Source organism: Equus caballus, chromosome 7 (assembly GCF_041296265.1).
Source record: "Equus caballus isolate H_3958 breed thoroughbred chromosome 7, TB-T2T, whole genome shotgun sequence".
NCBI classification, from domain to species: domain Eukaryota; kingdom Metazoa; phylum Chordata; class Mammalia; order Perissodactyla; family Equidae; genus Equus; species Equus caballus.
In genome coordinates, this window is record NC_091690.1 from 96,187,148 (window position 1) to 96,211,378 (window position 24,231).

A 24,231-nucleotide genomic window follows, 5' to 3' on the forward strand; every position below is an offset into this window, starting at 1 on the left:
TTTAAGAAACAAAAGATTCAGAAAGTTTTTGTTACCTCACCCTTAACTGTCTAAAAGAAGTCAGATTAAAAAACTCGTCTCAGGAAGTGAGCTATCACCTTAGCATCACATAAACTAGGTGGTAGACAGGGAGGAATCTGTTTGTTGGGCCCCCCTCTGTGTTCTTCTGTTTCTGTGGCCAAACACTTGTTTTCTAATCATTTTCCCCTTTTCATCTACCTGTGAATTGCCTTCCTTCCCTTTGAAGTCTCTGACTCTCCCCACCCTCAACACCTTCTTTTGTCTTTACCTGAGGATGGTATTTAAGGTGAGGGCTTTGACATTTTTGTTTTTCTTCTGTTAATCTGTCTCACATCAATTTAATTTTTAGACCAGCCAGAAGAACCTAGGAGGGTAGAGGAAAATTTCTTCCTCCCCTAAAGCACTTATGCAAACCTAGATGGTATAGCCTCCTATATACCTGGCTATATGGTTCTAATCTTATGGGACCACTGTCATTTATGCAGTCTGTTGTTGACCAAAACGTCGTTATGCAGCACATGACTATACTCCATCCAGGTCACCCACTGCCATGGTCATCCGCTGGATCTTGTCATCGTCACCCTCTGACTATGAGCTCCTACCTCTCCAGCTTCCCTCAAGTACCCTCATCCCAACACTGTGCAACAGCACTGGAAATGCTCACCAACTGAAGTCCTCTTCCTCACCCATCCATCACCCAACCCTTGTTAAATACAGTCATGTGCCACATAACGACGGCTGATCAATGCTGGACTGCATATACGATAGAGGTCCCATAAGTTTGTACCACAGATCCTAGGTGTGTAGTAGGCTATACCATCTAGGTTCGTGTAAGTACACTCTATGGTGTTCCCACAATGACAAAATCACCTAACAACGCATTTCCCAGAATGTGTCCCGGTCATTAAGTGATGTGTGGCTGTACTGTGATTCAGGGCTACAATCACTCCCTTGAAAACATTCTTTAAATGCTTTGTTCCTTTCTCCCTCCATTCTACTTGCCCTACTTGCCCAACCCTTATTAAGCCTTACTCTGCTCCTAAACCTAAGTAGCTAATATTTTCTCCAGAAATGGAGAAAAACATGATAGAATTCTGCTAATTGGTCCTATTTTGGACCAAAAATATCAAATGGCAAATATCACTGCCCATCAGTCAGTCCCACTAATTTCTCTGGTAAATTTGTTTTCCCCCTCAAAGATGCTCATTTCTCTATTACCTTTTCCTTTTCCCTCCTACTTGCAACAACTTATTCTATCCCTCTGCTGGTGACCTGGCCTCCCTTTCAGGCCTCATTGAGAAACCAGAAGCTATCAGACAAGAACTACCTATAACATCCTCCTACCACCAATGCTATTAATCCAGCTACATCTGAACCTACATCCTACGTGTTCTCTCCTGTTAAAATGGAAGAAATTTCCTAGTTCACCTGGGTCATCAACATCACCAGAGAAACATGTTTTAATATCACCCATCTTAAGCAAAAGAAACAGAAAATGTCCTTGACCTTATGTCCTTTTCCAGCTCCCATCCCATTTACCTTCTCCTCTTTGCTATAAACCTTCTCCCAAGAGTTGTCTCCAGCTGTCTCCACTTTTTCACCTTCCATTCTCTCTTCAACCTACTTTGATTATAGTTCCATACCAGCTTTTCTTATCACATATATTATATAGGAGGGAAATAGAATATGGTTGTTAAGCTTGGACTTTGACCTCTTGTGTTCTAATCCCTGTTCTGTGACTTACTAGGTAGAAAAGCAGCATAACTCCTCTGGGTGTCAGTTTCCTCAGCTAAAATGGGGATAATTAAAGTACTATCTCATGGGGTTGCTGTGAGCACTAAGAGTTAGCACATATAAAAGCACATAGGATACCACGGGCACATAGAAAGTATTCAGTTCGCATTTGCTGCTGAGGTCCGCAGGGACCCTCCTTCATCATACCGCATCCACTGATGCAGGCTCTCTCCTGCTCTGACTTGTCCTCAAGGAGCACCAGACAGAGTTCTCAACGCCCTGCTTCTAACGCTGCTACTTGTGGCTCCTGCGACATCATATACTACCGGGTTTCCTGCTACTTCACTGGCTGTTCCTTCTAAGGATCTTTTCTAGCTGCTCAATTTCTAAATATTGGAATACTCAGGCCGCTCTTTTTACTATCTCAACTCCTCCTAGTAACCTGATCCAGTCCCATGCTTTTAAATACCACCTATGTACTGATGTTGCTTAAATTTATATTTCCATTCCTGGTTCTCCCTTGAGCATCGGGTACAAATATCTAGCTGTCATCTTTATCAGGATATTATGTTGGCACTGCAAACCTCACAGATCTCAGACAGAATTCTTAAGGACTCCCCTCTCCCCATCTCCGCCCATACACCTGCTCCTATCACATCTTCTGCATTGTTATAGTTATTCACCCAGTTGTCAGGCCTAAAAACCAGAAGGCATATTTGATTTTTCCTCTTTCCCTCAACCTGACATCCAAATGCTAGCGGTCCTGTTTGCTCCACCTCCAAAGTCTATCCCAACTCCCTCTCTTCTTATCATTCACTGTTGCCACCTTAATCCAGGCTATCATGCTTTCTTTCATGGATACTGCAAAATGCTCCCAATGAGTCTCCCTGCTTTGATTCTTTGTCCCCAAAAAGCCAACTTCCTCACAGCAGCCAGAGTAATCTCAGAGTATAAACCAGATTGTATCAGTTCCTGGCTTACAACTTCCCAGAGGCTTCCCAATACAACTGGAATAAAATCTGAACTACTGAACGCAGGATTACATATGATCTGGCCCTGCCTGACTCTAACCTTAACTCTCACTATTTTCCCATCTTTCTCTCCACTCAAGCCACACTGGCCTTTTTCAAAGACACCGAATTCATTTCCACCTTAGGGCCTCTGTACTGGCGGTTCCCTCTGCCTGGTTATCTCTCTCCAGCCCTAGCAAGGCCAGCTCAGCTGCCAGTTCCTACCTCAGTGAAGCCCGTCCATCTAAAGCAGTGGACCCTTTCCTCCACCCAGTCAGTATTTATCCCAAGACCCTGTTTGATTCTCTTTACAGCACCTAGAGCCAAATAAACTGTTCCTTGTTAAGCTGTTTAGTATCTGCTTCCTATCAAGGTCATATATACTCCACGAGGGCAGCAAGGACCCTCTCTTACTCAAGATGAACCTCCAGCATCTAGAAGACTAACCAGCACACAGGAAGTATCCAAGAAATATTTGAATCAACTTGAAGAAAATGAAAACAACAGCATTCACTTTTTGCTTTTAGCACAGGGGTAAATGAAAGTCCACCCCAAGCACTGACAAGTTGACTTATTTTTGGTATACCATCAGTCTAGAAGGGTATGTTAACCAAAGTCAGTCATTAAGTAAAGCAGTTATCACTAAGGGAAAAAAATATTGGGGCTGGTTCTATGGCTGAGTGGCTAAGTTCACGCACCCTGCTTTGGTGGCCCAAGGTTTTGTCAGTTAGGATCCTGGGGATGGACCTTGCACCGCTCATCAGGCCATGCTAAGGTGGTGTCCCACATGCCACAACTAGAAGGACCCACAACTAAAATATACAACTATGTACTGGGGGGCTTTGGGGAGAAGGAGGAAAAATTAAAAATTAAAAAAAAAAAAAGAGCATACTGCCCATATTTTAAAAAAATATTGGTACATCTTATCAGAATTATAATCATATAAAAAAGAAACAACTTGTATTTTTGGTACTTTCATTATTACTTTATACCCACAAGTTTCTAAATTAGGTATGAGACATCTTCCAGATAAGCAGACGGAAAGTCAGGACTCAAAGGCAGACTGAGGCCCACACCGCCTGTGTCCTTTTATCAGATCATGGATTTGTCGACATTCTAGGTTACGCAGATTTTTCAGAGCAGTTTCAATCAAAGTGATAGTAGAAGTCAAAGAGATATTTTTAAAAACTCAACAGAAATTTCAAATATTGCAATATAGCTTGAGTGCCTAAAATATCAAGTATCTTGACTTTAAAAAAATTGATTCAGGTTAAAAACACTAATCTCCTGGTAATGAGGTGTGTTGACTGGTTTGAAGCAGTCTTTGATTAATAAAAATGAAATTTCAATAATAAATGAGTTTGGTAGTCAAAATCCTGGTAAAACCTATCATTGGGTAGTAAAACAGGACATGACAAGCGTGCAGGATCAAGCCCCAACTCTGCAGCAGACAGGGCCTCTCCCTCTGACCTCTGCTCCTCTCCCAGCTACTTCTCAGCACATGTCCATGTGCGTGGTCAGCCTCATGACCATCTAGAAAATTCCTGCTTACCTTTTACCAGCTGAAATGTCACCTCCTCTTTGTAGCCTTTCTTAATCCCTTCACAGGCTGAACTCTCTCTTACCTCTGTTCCAAGATGAGCTCCGGACACGATGTTAAGCACAGTGTATTATAGCACTCCTCTGTTACATATTTTCCTGGCTAGGCTGTAAATGTTTCCTGAATTAAAGAAATAGATCATTTAAATTCCTAAATCAACATGCAAAACATCTGTCACAGAGTAAATATTCAATTAATATTGGTCAAACTAATTACTGATTGAATGAAAAGTCTTATTAGGATTATGGTTACAGTTAAAAGTTGCTTAAAGACTTACTCTACTGAGTGAAATTGAAGGTTTCTAAGCTATATCTAAAAACCCCAGGAATTCAGGCTTAAGTACACTATGTTTTTTACACTCAAGTTTATTGCTACCCTGGCAAACCCTACATTCTCTCTATATAGGTGATTTTGCTCAAGTAGAATGATTGTCTGGAAGTTTCACTGTATCTAAGAGGTTCTGAGAAGGACGGTGAGGCCCCTAAACCTCACCAATACTTTGACCCAACAAACCCTACTGAGTCCTCCCAAACTGTTCTTTGCTTAGAAGTGAACTTGCCCAGATTTCTGATGACATGAATACACTTCAAAGTTCCTATTGCTGTTTCCCGCGTTGATCAACACCACTGCAGATCGATCACCAGCAACTTGCACAGGACTAACCTAGCAGAAACATGGAATACATTCTAAATAGGAATCACTTTTCAATGAACTTACTGAACTTTTCATTGCCACAACAAATTCTCATTTCTTGATGGTCCCCTAAAAATATACAGACTTTTAAAATGTAAGAAAAAGTGCTGAGTGGTATTTTAATAATTCTTTGAACTACTATCCTTAACATGTATTTCAATGAGATCTGTGACCCCAACTTTAGCAAAATCTCTCTTAACACTTAACATTAAAAAACGCATGATAATCACAATTTCAAAATTAACAACCTAATTATAATTAATGTACAAGTTTTGTACAAAGTATAGCAAAATATTGTTAGTGTCTCAAGATTACTATATATTTATCTAGGATCCAGAGCACAAAACAATGTTTTTAAATTTTCCTTTCAAAAATTCAACTTTCATTTCTTTGTTACAATATATGCCACCAGTTACTTACTTAAAAATACTTACATAGGGAAAAATACACCAATGGCCATCAAAAAGACTGTTTTTGCTTACTCTAGGATTCTAACCCATTTAGATTCTTCTAAGAGTTATCTTGAGCATGCAGTGTAGAAATGCTTGTTTGAACAACTTAATTTTAATCTTATTACATTCACAAACATAAACACAAAAAAACAACACAGAGTATGAAAGAACGCAAGAAAAACTGTTGGTTTTATTGGTATTACAGCGTAGTTTTAATACAAGCTAAATACAAACACAATTGTTAGATATTCAGTCACTTATCCTGTGAACCAATCTTCTAAGATCAACCATGAAGCATTTAGAAAAAGGAAAGTGTGTAAAATATTTTCCACAATTAACTCTAAGGACTCCATATACAAATGCAAAACTTTCAGGTTGTCAATAATCACATCAAATGTTGAGCTACGGACTGAGCAGTAAAAAACAAGTTCTGATTTTGAAATTAAATAGCTCCAGGTAAAAGCATGCAATTTCCCACATCTACTATCTTTGTATTCTGCACAGAGTTCCAAGGCAGGGATGGCTTCTGGCTTTATGACCCACCAGGGACGATGGCCTGTGTAGCTGCCTGGGCACAGGCCTTGCGGTCTTCTTGCTGGAGAGATCCTTAGCTTCCTTGGGAGGAGGCACAGGAATTGGTTTCCACGGAATCGGATTATAGAAGGCTGGTTCTGGATAAGAATTTCCACTGTAAAAACCTAAAGTTATTAAAAAATCAGAACGAAGCAAAATGAGAAAAACACTTCTTGGCATCAAAGAAACTACTTACTTTTAAATTGCTAGAGAAATGTTAAAATATCAAGAAGGCAAAAATATCATTGATAAACCAATTTGATTCATTTAAAACTTGAACTCTCAAATATTTTCAAGCAAGTAACACTTTTCAAATACAGAAAATGTTGCAGTAAAAATTAAAATATAAATATTGCTAAAAGTCCAAAGAATGTTAGCATGAAAATCTACACAAATAAAAACTCACATAAAAATTAATTCTAGAACCCTTAAACTGAACAAAATCTTCATTGTCTTACCTCAGTCTGGGAAACCACAGATTGTGTTCTAGTTTCCCCTAGTCAGGGTTTACAGAAAAAAATTTCTGTTGCAAATGTAGCTAAAGCAAATCAAGATTCTTGTTTAGAATCACTGAAATTCTAAATTACTGTCACACAAATTAATCAGATTTCCTATTATCACTGTCATTTTGATTATTAATTAAGAGCAGTAGAACAATGCAGATAGACATTTATTAGAACAAAGCTAATTAAAAATGCAAAAAATTTAATAATCCATTATTTTAGCAATTAACTTCTAGTCATTACTATGTATATTCCCACCAAAAGTTTTAACTTCACTATCCAATCGTTTGGTTAAAACCACTGCTTATTACTCTCTCTTGAAACAAGAAAGACAAAGAGGAGCAGCTCACGCTCAGGAGCCGCAACAGAGGACCTCTGGGACACGTGGGAGACGCAGGGATGTGCCATTCAGACAGCGGCAACCCACTCTGACTGCACAGATATGTCAACACACACTTCACCAAGACGGTCAAAACAAAGTCTGGAATATGTTCTATTGTGTGAACAAAACAGAATGGGAGTCTTTGAATAATAAATCACTTAAACAAGTGAAGGCAGCTGTCAGCAAGGTATGCGTTCCCAGCACGGAGCACAAAGGAAAGCATGCATTGCCGCTTCCAGCGAGACCAGCCTGAAGGCCAGCCGGTTTGGGTCTCGTTCACGTGCTGTCTAGTACTCCGTCCTGCAGAAAGAATGTGCCAAAGACAATGGAAGCTCTGCCTTAAAGAGGGTTAGAAAAGGGGGAGGAAAAATGACCTCTTGAATACATCCTAATGAAACTTTAAAATCCAAGAACTGCAGGAAAATTTCACTTGTTTCTTAATGTTAGAAATCATGACTTGCAGTTTTACAACTATTGCCTTTAAAATATATCTGACTTACAGAGAGTGACAATAAATCTGTAGCATCTCCACAGGAACACAGCATAATAAAATCTTCCAGAAAATAGTAATTTGAAAGAAAAATGATTTTTATACATTTCTATTTCTGTCAAAAGGAAACATAATGTATAATATTTGCTCCTGCAAGCCATATTTATGTAAGCCACACAACATAAAAACCAACCTGTAAGTTTTCCATTGGCATAACCATAGCTCTTTGCAGCTGGACGAGGTTTATTTTTTGCCTTTTCCAACCATTCCTTAAACTTTTTTTCTGCTATTTCCTTTTTTTCCTGTAATTCAGCTTGCCGTTGTTTTTCTTTTTCCTTAAAATGACAAGACCAAAGAAACTCCAGGCATATTCTGCAGCTAAAAATTCTATTCACATTCTACTGACTTGTTTCCCCAGAGCGTCCCCCCCAAAGGCTTACTGATCATAAATACTGCATCATACTCTATAAGTTGAAATCAGACTTTAACAAGATCAGGGATGTGCTATCAAGGCGGCTGCCTCTAAACAACAATAAGACATCAAACCCAAGAAGAAAACAGCAATTTTCTGTTTTAAAATAGAACAGTAATTTGTAATAATGTAATAAGGTTATTCATACAAGTGCATCAAAAAATAATTAAAAGCATTAGCAACAATAAAATGTTTGAACCTGACGGAAACAATATCAACAGGCTTATTAATATTTCTCACCCTGGGAAAACTACAAATGCACACTGACCTCTGAAGTGTAAACAGAGTACAATAAGTAGGGATGGCTTCACGTATTTACTTTATGCTAAGACAGGGCCAATTTCCAATAGAAACGTTTTATACAATATAGCTGGCACATACGAACACGAGAGCCATGTATTCTGACTGGTCACTTTAATAAAAATACCTTTTCTTTCTTCTTCTTCTCACATTCTTCAGCATTTTTTTTCTTTAACCATTCTTCATACTTTTCTTTTGCTTTTTCTTGCAAATGTTCTTTCTTCAGTTCCTTTGCTGCTTTTTCCTCCATTTCCTTATTAATTTTTTGTTCCTTTTCTTTCCTTTTCTTAAATAAAAATAAAAAATTTTTAACTGGAATATCTGTAATTATCCTCATATGACGAAAAAGTGTTATATACAGTAATTTTCCAAACTTTACCTGTTTCTTAAAATAGGTGGTAACTGCATAGCTGACACAATGTGACTTAGGAAAATATATAACATACCTGCAATTACCTGGTTAATTTTAGTCTACAAGCTTGGCTATAAGTTTCATGATGGCAGTTACAAAGATCCTGCTCACCAAAGTATATTCAGAGCCTGGGACAGTGTTGAATAACTGAAGTAGGTGCTTCAATAAGGATTTGTTGAATAAATTAGTGAACAGAAATTACAACCTGTTAGATTGTCCTGAATCTTAGTGTTTTTTAATCAGTATTTACACTCACTCTAAAATAGGAGCCACATACGTACTCATTTCCTGGATGGTTTGCCAATACAAATACTTGGATAAATCTTCACCATCAGTGAGTTACAGAGGACAAATAAATAACATTTTGGCACATTACATATTGCTATAAAGGCACACAGAGGCAAATTTCTGGCTATGTAATTCTTTTAAGTCTTACATAGACCAAGTTTTATCATGAGATTGCAGCAATTCAGTCACATCTTCAGGCTCCACTTAGAATTCTAGTTCTCGTGCTGTTTCCACCACAGCTGCAGTTACTTCCTCCACTCAAGTCATCTGTGAGGGTTGGAATCAACTTCTTCCAAACTCCGGTTAATGTGGATATTTTGACCTGTTCCTATGAATCGTGAATGTTCTTAATGGCATCTAGAATGATGAATCCTTTCCAGAAAGTTTTCAATTGACTTTGCCCAGATCCATCAGAGGAATCGCCAGCTATGGCAGCTATAGCCTTACGAAATGTTTATTTCTTGAACAGTAAGACTTGAAAGTCAAAATTACTCCTTGATCCATGGGCTGCAGAATGGATGCTGTGTTAGCAGGCATGAAAACAACATCAATCTCACTGTACATCTCCATCAGAGCTCTTGGGTGACCAGGTGCATTGTCAGTGAGCAGTAATATTTTGAAAGGAATTTTTTTTCTGAGCAGTAGGTCTCAACAGTGGGCTTAAAATATTTGGTAAACCATGTTGTAAACAGATGCGCTGTCATCCAGGCTTTGTTCCATTTATAGAGCACAGGCAGAGTAGGTTTAGCATACTTCTTAAGGGTTCTAGGATTTTCAGAGTGGTAAATGAGCACTGGCTTCACCTTAAAGTCACCAGCTGCATTAGCCCCTAACAAGAGAGTCGGCCTGTCCTTTGACGCTTTCAAGCCAGGCTCTGACTTCTCCTCTCTAGCTACTAAAGTCCTGGATGGCATCTTCTTCCAATATAAAGCTATTTCATCTACATTGAAAATCTGTTTAGTGCAGCCACCTTCATGAATTGCCTTCTGGAGAACTTGCCGCAGCTTCTGCATCAGCGCCTGCTGCTCCACCTGCACGTCTACGTTATGGAGGCGGCTTCTTTCCTAAACCTCATGAACCAACCTCCGCTAGCTTCCAACTCTCCTGCAGCTTCCTCACCTCTCTCAGCCTTCACAGAATTGAAGAGAGTTAGGGCCTCGCTCTGGATCAGGCTTTGGCTTAAGGGAATGTTGTGGCTGGTTTGATCTTCTCTCCAGACCACTGAAACTTTCTCTGTATCAGCAATAAGGCTGTTTCACTTTCTTATCATTTGTGTGTTCACCGGAGTAGCATTTTAATTTCCTTTAAGAACTTTTCTTTTGCATTCACAACTCGGCTAACTGTTTGGCACAAGAGGCCTAGCTTTCAGCCTGTCCTGGCTTTTGACATGCCTTCCTCAATAAGCTCAATCATTTCCAGCTTTTGATTCAGAGTGAGAGACATGAGACTCTTCCTTTCACTGGAACACTTAGAGGCCACTGCAGGGTTATTAACTGGCCTAATTTCAATATTGCTGTGTCTCAGGAAACAGGGAGGCCCAAGGAGAGGGAGAGAGATGGGGGAACGGCCAGTCAGTGGAGCAGTCAGAACATACACAATGCTCATCAATTAAGTTCACTATCTTATATGGGCGTGGTTCCTGATGTCCCAAAACAATTACAATAGTGACATCAAAGATCACTGATCATAAACCACTACAATAAATATTATATTAATGAAAAAGTTTGAAATATTGCAAGAATTACCAAAATGTGACACAGAGACATGAAGTGAGCAAATGCTGTTGGAAAAATGGCACTGACGTCCTTGCTCAAATGCAGGGTTGCCACAAACCTTCAATCCATAAAAAATGCAATATCTGCGAACTACAATAAAGTGAAGTATGCATTTAAGTATTATGCCTAGTAAGTCTTATAACTGCAATATGAGGTAGACACTATTATGATCTCACCTTACAAATGAGGAAACTGATGCATAAAGAGGTTAAGTAACTTGCCTAAGATCACAAAGACACCAAAATGAGAGAATGTTAAAAAGAATTTTATGCCAATAAATTCAATTTAAATGAAATGTCAAAATTCTTTAAAATATACCACTTTACAAAACCGATTCAAGAAGAAACAGTATCCGAATAACCCCCTACCTGTAAAAACAATTCAGGATTAAAAACTTTCCCACAAAGAAAACTCCAGCCTCAGATAGCTTTGCTGGTGGATTCTATCACACATTTACAGAAGAAATAATACCAACTGCCCCAAAAATTATTTTAGAAAATAGAGAAAAAGGGAACATATTCAAGCTCATTTTAAGAGCCCAGTATTACTTTAATATCAAAACTAGGCATGGACATTATAGCATAATACCAGGAATAAGGCAAGATGAGTGCTGTCATCCCCAAAACCATGAAATACTTAAGGATACATTTAACAGAAAATGTATGATACTCCTGTACACCAAAAACTATTACTGAGAAAAATTACAGATGATCTAAATAGAAAAACCATGCTTATAGATTTAAACTTTGATATTATTGGGGCTGGCGCCATGGCTGAGTGGTTAAAGTTCTATGTGCTCCACTTTGGTGGCCTGAGTTTGCAGGTTCGGATCCCAGCGCGGACCTACTCCACTCACTCGCCATGCTGTGGCAGTGTCCCACATACAAAATGGAGGAAGACCGGCATAGATGTTAGTTCAGGGCTAATCTTCCTCAAGCCAAAAAAAAAAAGAAGATTGGCAATGGATGTTAGCTCAGGGTGAATCTTTCTCACCAAAAAACAAACAATAACAACAAAAAATTTGATATTATTAAGATGACAATTTTCTCCAAACTGATCTATATATTTAATGCCAATCGTGTCAGGTACTATTCAAGCAAGCATGATTAAATAAATTGATAAAGTGATTCAAATTCAAACAGTTTCGAAAAAGAAAAAATAAGATGGAGGATTTACACTATCTGATTGGAAGAATTATAAATTCAAGAATTATAAAATTATAATAACAGGCTAGTGTGGAACTGGCATAGGATACAGATAAATGGAATAGAATAGAGTCTAGAAATACACCCATATAAATATGGTCAATTGATTTTAAACGAAAGTGCCAAGGTAACTAAATAGGGAAAAGATTCTCTTTTCAACAAATAGTGTTGGAACAATTGGATATCCATATGTAAACAAAATAAACCTTGACCCTTAACTCACACCATACATTAAAATTAACTCAAAATATTCATACAGGTAAAAGCTAAAGTTATAAAACTCCTAGAAGAAAAGAATGGAGAAGGTTTTACACCCTTGGTGTAGGCAAATGTTTCTTAAATAGGACACAAAACCCAGAAACTATAAAAGAAAAAGTTGAAACATGGAGCTTTATCAAAATTTAAAACTTCTGCTCTTTAAAAAATACCATTAAGAAAAATTTAATGGGAGGAAATATTTGCAATACATATATGCGACAGGACTTAAAAGAATACATAAACCACTCTCACAACTTATTAATAAGACACACAATCCTTCTTCAAAATGGGCAAAAAGTTCAACACAAAGCAAAACAAAAAAGATAAGAAAAAAGACGTAGAGGGGCTGGCCTCATGAAAGAGTGGTTAAGTTTGGTACACTCTGCTTCACTGGCCTGGTTCACAGGTTTGGATCCTGGGTGTGAACCTACACCACTCATCAGCCATGCTGTGGCAGCGACCCACATAAAAAGTGGAGGAAGACTGGCACAGGTGTTGGCCCAGGGCTAATCTTTCTCAAGCAAAAAAAAAACAGATGTAGAAAATGGTTGATAGTGCTAGAGACTGTCTTGCATACCCCTGAAATTCCTGTGTTGATGCTCTAACCCTCATTGTGGCTGCATTTGGAGAAGGAGTCTTTAAAGAGGTAAGTAGGTAATCAAGGTCATAAGGTAGGGCCCTAATCCAATAGTACTCTTGTCCTTATAAGAGGAAGAGACATCAGGGATGTGCATGCACAAAAAAAGGGCCATGTGAGGGCATGGAGAGAAGGCTCCAATTGCAAGCCAAGGAGAGAGACCTCATGAGAGACCAACCCTGCTAGGTTTGGGTTGGTCTTCGGACTTTCACTTTGGACCTCCAGCCTCCAGAACTGTAAGGAAATAAATTTCTGTTGTTTAAACTACCCAGTCTGTGGTATTTTGTTATGGTAGTGCAAGCTGACTAATACAATACGCTTATTAAAAGATGCTAAATATCATTAGATCTCAGAGAAATGAAAATTAGAACAACAAATGACATACCCCTACACACTCACTCGAATGACTTGAAATGAAAAGAGACTGACAACGCCAACTTTAGCAAGGATGTGGTACAATCAGAACTTTCATACAATACTGGTGGGGACATAAAATGGTACAAGCACTTTAAAAACACTTTGGGGGGCTGGTCCCATGTCCAGGTGGTTAAAGTTCCATGTACTCTGCTTCGACAGCCCAGGTTTGCGGGTGTGGATCCTGGGTGTGGACCTACTCCACTCATCAGCCATGCTGTGGAGGCATCCCACACACAAAGTAAGGGAAGACTGGTACATCTGTTAGCTCAGGGCTAATCTTGCTCAAGGAAAAATAGAGGAAGATTGGCAAAGGATGTTAGCTCAGAGTGAATCTTTCTCACTGAAAAAAAAAACCAAAAAGCTTGGCATTTCCTTATAAAGTTACACACATAGGTACCATACAACCCAGCAATGCAGTTCCTAGGCATTTACCAAAGAGAAATGAAAACAGGTGTACACAAAAAGACTTGTACATAAGTGTCATAAATTTCATTCATAATACCCCAAAACTGGAAACAACCCAACAGTCCATCAACTAGTGAATGGATAAACAATTTGTAGGATTCCATAGAACAGAATACTACTCAGCAATAAAAAGGAACAATCTTAATACAAGAAATATCAGGAAATTTTAAAAACAAACGAAGCCCAACACAAAAGGATACATATTCTATGATTCCATTTATAGGAATTCTAGAAAAGGCAACTCTAATTTACAGGGCCAGTACGCAGACTAACGGTTTCCTTGGAGCAGGGGCTAGGTGGGCTAGGGAGCAGGGCGTAGTGCAAAGGGGCACTAGGAAACCTTTCCGAGTGACAGGAATGTTCTATGTCTTGACTGTGGGGCTGGCTACACAGGTACATAGGTTTGTCAAGCCGCACCAAACTTAAAATAAGTGCATTTTCCTGTAAGTAAATTATAGCTCAATGAAGTTGACTTTAAAACATCAGACAGGCTCTCTGTAGGATTTAAACTAGAGACGAGAGAATGGAAAGCCTTTAGTTAGCAAAAGGAGAACAGAGCAGGCACTTGGAGAGAAGCACCGAGAGAGAGCAGCCAGCCACTAAGTGGCTTCAGATTTTCTGGCACGCCAGTTCTATACCACACAGAGCACAACAATAAATCGTCCTTTCTTTAACATGGTGCCCTGAGAAAACCTTTGTTTCTCTCAACTAAAGGAAACTAACAAAACAACTGGCTAAAGTTTCTGAATTTCTATTTTAGCTCCTTCACTAGTACCTGCTACAGAGTAAAAATGTTGAATGCATGAATGATGCACTGATAACAGTGCTATCAACCATATGCTTTGTTGATCTGAACTAATTTTTTATATTAAAAAAACTCAGTTCCATGTTTTGAGGATTAAAAATAATTTCACTTTTAAATAATTTTTTAAAACAATGAAGGTAAGGTCCCTTTCAGAAAATATGTGATAACACATCGTAAAAAACAAATCAAAAAAATGAATTAGTATGGCAACACAAATCTAAGAGTACCAGATGAGATAAGCCATTTATTTGAAAAGGATTTAACAATTTACAGTCATATTATTAGAAACTAACTTTGCTAATGGATACATAAATTCTTTTTGTCTGATTTTTTGATAGAACGCAGTGAAAATGACTTAGAGAAAATAACGCCACAGATACAGCTAAAATGTGAATGAAGCTGGAGGCAGCAGTGGACCACACACCATGAAATGTAAACAGAGGAGAAAAACGCTAGATGCCAGACAGGAAGAGAAGAACCAGGAGAGCAGTCTTTACAAATAGAGGTAAATGTAACTAAGACTGAAATAAGAAATCTGATAGGTCTTAAAGAACAAAAAAACACAGTAATCAATTATTCCTTAACATGCACAAGAGTTCTGCAGAATAAGTAAATTTAATTTCTCAGCGTTCATTTTTGAACTATTCTCAACTTTATGGCATTTCTCTTTCAATAATTAGTGATTTATGTCAGGGCAAGCCATTTCCCTCCAAAAGAGAGAAATTTTTTCTCAAATAATTGGATTAGATCTATTGCCACTAATTAAAAGAGAAAATATATCATCTCTCAGCCATATCTTACATTCTTAGACAAACAACAACTATGTTTGACTGGCAGGGTAAAACAAGCTTAATGGAGTTAGAAGATAAGAGAAGCTTTTAGAGGAGAAAGCCCACTATGCTGTACATGTAAAACTATTTTCTTTTATAGTTATAAACTTAAAAAAAGTATCACCCAAAGCTTGGTGACACAGACATATTTTGAATTTGGCATTAATTCACAAAGAATTCTTTCTTCTTGTACTATGGGATGAGGCAAACATGAAAATAATAATAATAATACTTTACTTATGAAGTAAAGAACAAATACATTTATGTTATAACACACACGTCTAGCCAGTTTCCTTCTTACAATCCCTGGATGAAGAAAGCTATGTCATCTTCAATTTACTGAAATTATTACTAGATATGCTTATTAATACCACTGGGCATTAGATCCAACAATAGTTAAGGAAAAAAATTAGAATTAAAAATTTAAAACTTTGTCCTACCAATTAAACATTGACTAAATTCATAAAACTAGGTAATAACAAAAAACAGTATCATTCTAAATATGTAAAAATCACAACAGAAAACAAACTGACTACATAAGTACTTTTAAAATTTCTAACTTGTGATTCAATACAAGAATGCATTAAAATTGAAAGGAAGATAATACATTTATTCATTCATTTATTCATTCCAATAACAAATGTTTACTATATTACAAAGCATTACGCTAGATCTTGTAATGGATAAAAAGTAATATAAAAACATAATTCCTATCCTTAAGAGTCTTAAAATTACAAGAGAAGTGAAGACATATGCATAATACAAAATAGCAACAAAATATATACATAACACAAGGCAGTACATGACAAAGTGTATAAATTACAAAACAATTCAAGAAGGAAAGCGTTTCTAGCATGTGATCAGCGAATGCTTCATGTAGGAAATGCTCTGAGTTGGATGATGAAGGGAAGGGAGGGGTGGAGGATATGAGATTACATGCTGATGAAATACCATATAAAGAAAAATAAGGGGGTGCTGGCCCAGTGGCACAGTGGTTAAGTTTGCACACTCCGATTCAGCAGCCTGGGGTTCGACGGTTCAGATCCTGAGCACAGACCTAGCACCACTCCTCAAGCCATGCTGAGATGGCGTCCCACATGGAAGAATTAGAAGACCTACAACTAGAATATATAACTATGTGCTGGTGCTTTGGGGAGAAAAACAAGTAAGGAAGTGAGAATGAGAACGGAAGTGTTCTCAAAATTTCTCATCAACATATATCCCTGTGGGGAGCACAGCCCAAAGCTCAAGATTTCTTCGAAATCTATTGTGTACCTTAAAAATAATATAAAATTCATGTTCTACTCCATTAAATATCGGTGCTTGCCTTAACATAAAAATAACATTTTCCTCTCACAATTTTCCAGTAAAACTATACTCCAAGAAGACAGACCATGATTATCATGTGTGTGCTCTCAAAAGAATGGCAGTAAGAAGCAACAGCACAGAACAAAGGGAGCCACAGGTGGAAGAAGACGCAGCTCAGAGAGCAGAGCAGAAGGTCTTTAACCAGCCAGGCTAGAATTGTCAAACATTATGCAGAGGACGGAGGAATGATGAAAAATATTTTTTGAATTGGGGAATGCCATTCAACTTTTTCAGTAAGATTAGTCTGGCAAAGACACAGAGAATGGAGTCATTCATTCAACAAATATTTTGGGGCATCTATTATGTGTCAGGTACTGATCCAGTTGCTGGAGAACTGAACAAAAGAGGTGAAAACCCCTGCATCATGGAGCTTACATTCCAGTGTGGGAAGATCAACATCAAGTCAGCTGAAAGATGAAATGAGACCAGATAGGAAGAGGCCACAAACAGGAGTGGTGACTGCACAGGAAAGGAGGGGATGACTGCCAACAACAGAAGAATTCTCATCACGCCCAGGTGACTGAGATGACAGGAGCACTGACAACAGAAATCAAGGAGTGAGGAGAATGGTTCTATCAAAGGGGAATAGGCAATAACGGTTGTTTTAGGTTTGCAGGCTCAGAGGCACCTGATGACCTCTGACTCAAGGAGGTCAGGTCTAGGGACACAGTCTTTGTGACTTCGTGACTGCCTGCAGCCACATACAAGTAGAAGCCGCACAAAGGAAACGGAAGAGAAGCAGAGGGCAGAGGTAGACGACAGAGACTTGACACATGTCCCTGAGGGTAGAATAAAATCAGCTTGGAGAAGAAAGAATCTAAGAGAAAAGAAGACAAACCCAAGTAATGAGGAGTAATGGGAAGAAGACTTTGCAAAAGAGATGTCAGTAACCGTGTGTGCAATTTTTTTCTCCCTACCTGTTCATTCTTTTTCTGAACCCATTCCTTGTGCTTTTCTTCAGCAATTATCTTTCTTTTCTCACGTTCTTCCATTTCTTTTCTTTTTTCTAGCTGTTGATTTAATTCCTGTGGGTTTTATTCAAACAAAAGGCAACATTTAATAGGAGTACTCAAACCATGTACTTCAAAAAAGACTGAGGCTATAGTTTCCTTTATAGAAAATATACCATTAGTGACAAGAACTTACTAAAGTAACTAGTCTATGATGAAAAGAAAGCATTGGTAAAAAGTATAAGTCATTTTTTAGAAATGCAAATAATTGCTTGGCAGCAAAACACTAGTTTCTTAGACTAAACTTCAGCTAAATTACCCTCATTGAAATCAACTTTCCCACACATAAATTTTGGCACCACTGCATGCTACTGGCAGAAGCTCAAGAGAATTCCAACCTTCTTTACAACTATAAAAAGCTTCTAGATTCCTGATGAAGACAAAGGATAGGAATTAAATAATCCCTAAATTAAAAATTTAATTCAGAGTTATACCAAAGAAGAAATGTAAAGAAACCATTCCATTTTCTTCAGGGAAAAAAAGAATTCAGGTTTTTCTTCACTGATTTTATAGCTGTTGGATTGTAAAACAAAACCACATTCATATCCCAGATTATTTAACTGCCTTGCTGTCACTCGATTCTACACGTTTGGGCATTTCCTCGGGAGAAAGAATGTGGAAGGTATGGCCAAATAAAACTACAAGCTGAATGCCACCACTCTGTCACTCATCAGTTAAATTACTGCATTAGTTGAGAATGTTGTTCAAACTAGACTCCTAGGACTCCTCCACCACAACTGCCAGTTATTTTTCTCCTCTTTCCTTAGACACTAATAATCAGATACTTTTATACATATTCCACTGGAGCCCACTCCTCTTCTCCATCCCCCACTTTCCCAAAGACCTCCGTACCTGGGCAGTGGGAAGTACAATTTTTCAACTCACAGACAATTCCAGTGCGTTAAATGAAAGGAAGACAAAACTTGACACCAAGAACACATCTTTTGCACTTCAGAACATCGGGTCAAAGGGTGCCTGTCTTCTTGGACCTCTCATCCTAAAATTCTGCTACACAGAGAATAGCTGCCCTCACTCATTCAGAAAGTCTTCCAACTTTTAAACACTATACTCCTCCTACCCCCTAAAAGTAAGATATCCATCCTGTTTTAAAAGGATTCTTCATTACCTCCGCAGCTGCTATTCCTTGATTATGCACTTCATACTATTTCTATGGAGCACCACTATAAAGACAGCAAGAACTGAGACACAGGGATGAAATTCCAGAGGTCTCTGATCTAATCTGATTCTGAACACACAGAACAATTAAGCGCTACATTGTGAGGTACTGTGTAAGAGGAGCTCAGAAAAGGGAAAGGAAGAGGAGGGAAGGTGAGAGGAGAAACAGTGTGGTCAGAAATGCAGTCAGACCAGGGTAGTCAGAAACGACCCCACACGAGGAACAGCGAGGAGAGGCCTGACGAGGTGAGATTAAGGGGGAGGGCGGGCAACGAGGAAATCAGAGTGTGGTACCAACTAGATGGAGAAGGGTCTTTTGAGACAGGCAGAGTACACCAAATACCATGAAGCAGGAACACATGACAAGGCACGACTTAGAACTCTTCATGATAAAGGCTGAAGACTGCATTTGAAGGGATCAGAACTATCCTGAGGGACATTGATGACGAAGTCAGACAGTACATGAGCTGTAAGGGGAAGGAGGTCTGGACCTGTGTCAGGAAACAAGAAGGGGGAGGGAGCGTGGAAGGGAGGGGGGGAGAGAGAGAGAGAGAGAGAGTGTGCGTGTGTGTGTGTGCACGTGCGCACATGTGACACGCTAGATACAGATCTGACAATCGCGTATCTAAAATTCTCCCAAACAGTCCTAAATTTCATTTTCAAGGAAAGGAATTATTTAAATATACAACTAAAAATATGATTGATTATATTTATGTACCCTTTAAAAATTCTTCTATAATTAAACTCAAAAATCGAGAAAAAAAATTAGACTTTGTGTTTGGTTCGCAAATTTGATGATTCACAAATTTTAGCTAATGTAGACAAAAGAGTTAAAGATGAAAGAAGGGTCAAAAGTACCTGGAAAATGTGACCACTGATCCAAGCAGTGCTCTGATCTCAGGACGTCTGCTCGAGCGACATGCCACGAGAACAGACAGCACATTGAGACACAGCCCTCCCCTCCGAGGCCGGCTCCTCTCAGCATCTCCAGCCTGAACACCTCTGTCTGTGACCCACCGCGGCAAGCTCCTCCAGACCCAGCTGAGCTTTCCTCTCACAGGCCCCTGGTCGTCTTCTGGCCACCACTGAACTTCACAGGACTATAGCTCTTTTCCCTCCGAGACAATGTTTGATCATGGAAAACCAAAATCCAAAAAGGATCCTAAACATGCATTTTTATTTTAAGAGCTTTTGCCAACTTTCAAATAACTTTTTACCAGTAATGTAACAATGAGAAAAACCGACAGTTTTACCAACTCTATATCCTGCCCTATTTCTTCATTAAGGGCTGATGAATGAAATGGCCAGAGGCAAGATGACGAAAAAAAAGGAAAAAAGCACCTGGATTATTCACAAACTAGATAATTTTTATAATTTAGAACAGATTGTACTAAAATGTTAAAGCAAACATTAAAAATTAGAATTAGTCAAAGCCTGCAGAGAATTTAGGGCAATCTGCTAAAGAAGTTTTTAAATAATAAAAATTTAAATAAAATGTATATGACCTACAAAACCAATATGCCAGTTTCTCATAATACTAATGTTAAACATTTACCATATTTATCATCTCAACATAGTTACAAATGCAAAAAATTTTGTAAGTGGGTAACTTTGACAGATTAAAATAATTTTTTAACTCAATCTTACAGAGATGTCTAAAACAAATCTACCTATCTGTCACTGAAATCAAATTTATGAGAGGGAACAATCTTTTTAATGACCAATTATCCTTTAAGTTTTCAAGGAAGAAAATAAAGCCAGGGTAAGTTCAAAATTAAATACTAAGTGGGGCCGGCCCAGTGGCATGGTGGTTAAGTTCGCATGCTCCACTTTGGCGGCAGGGGCTTCACAGGTTCACACCTACACACACATTGTCAAGTCACGCTGTGGAAGTGTCCCACATACAAAATAGAGGAAGATTGGCACAGATGTTAGCTTAGGGACAATCTTCCTCAGCAAAAAGAGGAAGACCAGCAACAGATGTTAGCTCAGGGCCAGTCCTCCTCACCAAAAAAAAAGAAAAGAGAAAATAATTAAATACTAAGTCTGACCCATCTACTTCTAAAATACATCTTGGTCTTGGAGAGAAAACACTTACTAAATTCGAAGTCAAAAGAATGAGGATCCAGGCCACCTTTGCACTGACTGAAACCTCACAAGTCACTTTCTGGCCCTCAGGCTTTAACAGGGACCTCAGATGAATTGTTCCTTACGATTAAAAATCAAGGCTTTAATGATATGATTTGTAAACAGATTAAAGATACAGTAAACAAGGAGAAAAATAAGGAAAGCATGACTTAGAAAACAAAACACAGGGGAAGGCATGAAAAGAATGTGAACACCTACATAGCTCAGAACAAGCTTATAATAAAGTGCGCAGCTGGCCTACAGGTTATAATGTCCCCGGCAGCACGGATGCAGTAAGATTCAGGCAAGTATTCCCACTGCTTCAGAGTTAAGTAAAGACACAGCTGTAAGAGATGTCAAGCTACTAAACACATGAAAAGGTTTAATCTTTCAACCGATCATACCCTGATACCTGCTCAATCACTGTGGCAGTGACTTTATACTCATTATTTTAGTCTCTTCTCAAAACAAATCTTCAGTAGTTACCATCATCTGCTTTCATAATAACACCGGATTTTTGAGGCTTCTCCCAGACGAGGCCATATCCTGATGTTCACTCAGTCCTCATAACAACACTAGGAGGTGAATACTCTTCTCTCCCTTATGATAAACAAATCGAGGCAGAGAGGCCAAGGATTTGCCCAAGGTCTAAGTTTTGAATCCAGGAAGTATGGCTCCAGAACCTTGGCTTTTACCCACCCTACTACTGCCTCTGTAACATCTGGCTTATAGATGAAGAGACTGAGGCTCAGAGAAGTTACGTCACTTTTCCAAGGTCACAGAATGGCAAGGCTAAAATTTCAGGCTTGTTCTGGGCAACTCCAAAGCCCAGGCTCCCTTATGAATTTCTGTAGTTTAATTAACTTCTTTTCTTGGATGCCGACGCTAAAAGTGATGCGGTGTGACTCTCCTTTCCTTAATTAACAAGTGACCTCTAGTGAGGCTGGAGATCAAGCTGACTACCATACAGTGACCTCCACTACACCAGTGACCCACTAGGTCAGTGTTTCCCAAACTGTAGTCTAAGACCAACTGAATGAGTTATGAACAAGCGTTAAAAAAAAGAAAAGAACACCAGGTTCTCCACAAAATTAAGATATTGTTTCAGACATGCATGTACACATGTATATATACACAAATAAGTATGCATTTGTGTGTGACATGAAGCAAAGTAGATTTCTCACAGTGAACAAATATTTTGAAAGCTACTGCATGAAATAATGGAATTAGGAATGTTAAAACTTGAGGCTGAGGTCAGAGAAGAGTCTAGGGTCTCAATAATCACACTAACTCTGAAAGTAAGCGAAAGGCTTTAAGAAGGCTATGAGCGGCAGTGACACCAACAACACCGTGAAACACCGCCAGCCATCTTTACACTTTGTTCGTGATCCTCACAAAAATTCTGTGACACAAGCATTATTTCTCCTTACTGTACATGAGGAAATTAAAGCAGAAAAGCTTAAAATAAAGCATAAAAGACCAAACCATAAGGTCTTTTTCAAGCCCTGTGACCTTCTAAGAGGAAACAAGTACTAGTGTGCACTTTTCCAGGAATAAATTTGCATCTTACAACACAAAGTATCCTGCAGCAGGGAAACAGCAGAGGGTACTGGTTTCTACAATCATCTGAATCTTGCCAAGCCTCCTGAGTACGTGACTGCCTACCTTTAGAAACCCATCACAGAAATAGCAGCTAGTTTCAAAACTGATACGGAAAATTTATTCCAAGGAAGATCAGAGGGCAGAGCTTTAGTTCCAAGGATTTGTACAGCAACACAGTTACTAACAGATTAGAATAAACTTAAATATCCAACAATAGTAAATCAGTTAACTATATCCTAATACATATTTAATACATTTGAAATATATTTTAATAATCTTAGCTAGCGATTTTTAAATGATGTAAAAATATTTAATGATACAGAAATGTGTTAATAATGTAACAGGAGGAAAAAAGCAGGTTACAAAAGAGTTTGATCCTGTTTCATTAAAAACAAGACACATCCCTCCCCACTCACATCTACTTGGCTTCTGTGTCTGGACAGAGAGAATTCAGACAGTGAGTCTGGATCCTGGGGGACATCAAATTATCCATGTCTGTTTGGCTGCTAGGTTCTAAGTAGCCAACACTAAGAGTTCAGAGAATGAGGGATTCACTTGAGAATGTATCTCAAACTACTCTTTGAGTTTGGAGAGTAAGAGCTCAGAGAGAAGCATGAACACAGAAGAGTCCACAGCAAGGCGGGGAGGCACGGAGAGACTGGCAGCCCCGCAGATGCCCATCTGCCAGCAGAGAGTCACCCCAGGGCACGTGCTCCACGTGATATGGGGATGGATGCCTGTCTCTATTTCAATTTTTGTTTCTCTCCTTTCTTAAAAATGCTACCAAGTATACACAGTTGAATTTAATTAAATGTACATATGGTGAAGTTTTATTGTACGTATCTGTATTATACACATACAAATATTTTTTTAAAAATTTACATAGAAGAAAATCTGGAAGGCTATATACCATAATATTAATGATGGTTACCTTCAGGTGGTGAGACTAGAGGAGATTTTAATTTTCTTAATTATGCTTAGCTACAGCTTCCAAGTGTTCTTATAATAAACACATCATTTCTACAATAAGAGTTATTAAAATTGATATAGCAAACTGACACACACACATGCAGACTGTTTGGGGGAATAATAACATTAACTTGTTAATTTTGACAGTAGCTCTGCTCTGTGAGCTCTGGATTAAAGGAAGAAGGTACCGGCTGGCGTCACCTCTAGAGCTTTCTGCTGCAGACGGCCACGTTCTTCTTTTTCTTTGCCAACAAACCACACTTCCCATGGTGTCAGGCTGCATTCCGGTGAGCACACCTGGTTCTGCTGTTCTTCGTTATCTTCTGATTCAACCGTGCTATAACAAAAGAGAGGACACAACCGCACTTGAATTTGAAACTCTTAGGCTTAAGTGTCAAATTACTTAACTGAACAGTAAAAGCAGAATTTAATAATGTATTTACAATACTGTGATTTTTATAAATAAATATATATGAATTAATTATACGTAAATATATACTTGAAAAATCATGAACAGGAAGTCCAATATTTGACTGTTTATCCATTAAACTGCCTTTGAATTCCTTCATCTTCTAAAATCATATTGGGGCCGCCTCCGTGGCCGAGTGGTTAAGTTCGCGCGCTCCGCTGCAGCGGCCCAGGGTTCGGATCCTGGTG

General features: G+C 38.6%; 1 protein-coding gene across 12 annotated transcripts in view; it reads right to left on the reverse strand.

Annotated features, from left to right (window-relative positions):
* Positions 1–24,231, reverse strand: part of CCDC34 (coiled-coil domain containing 34) — a 70,577-nt gene that overhangs the window by 41,156 nt on the left and 5,190 nt on the right. For 9 of the 12 annotated variants that reach the window (XM_070273479.1, XM_070273480.1, XM_070273477.1 and 6 more), the window contains exons 2-8: positions 23,776–23,911; positions 17,608–17,715; positions 8,358–8,516; positions 7,652–7,793; positions 6,054–6,208; positions 4,925–5,028; positions 4,391–4,485 (exon numbers count right to left, since the gene is read on the reverse strand). In XM_070273479.1, coding sequence (XP_070129580.1) covers positions 4,452–4,485; positions 4,925–5,028; positions 6,054–6,208; positions 7,652–7,793; positions 8,358–8,516; positions 17,608–17,715; positions 23,776–23,911 — 838 coding nt within the window. In that variant the 3' untranslated portion in view covers positions 4,391–4,451. The remainder of the gene's footprint in view (positions 1–4,390; positions 4,486–4,924; positions 5,029–6,053; positions 6,209–7,651; positions 7,794–8,357; positions 8,517–17,607; positions 17,716–23,775; positions 23,912–24,231) is intronic. The other 3 variants (XM_070273483.1, XM_070273484.1, XM_070273482.1) reach the window with 2 other exon arrangements.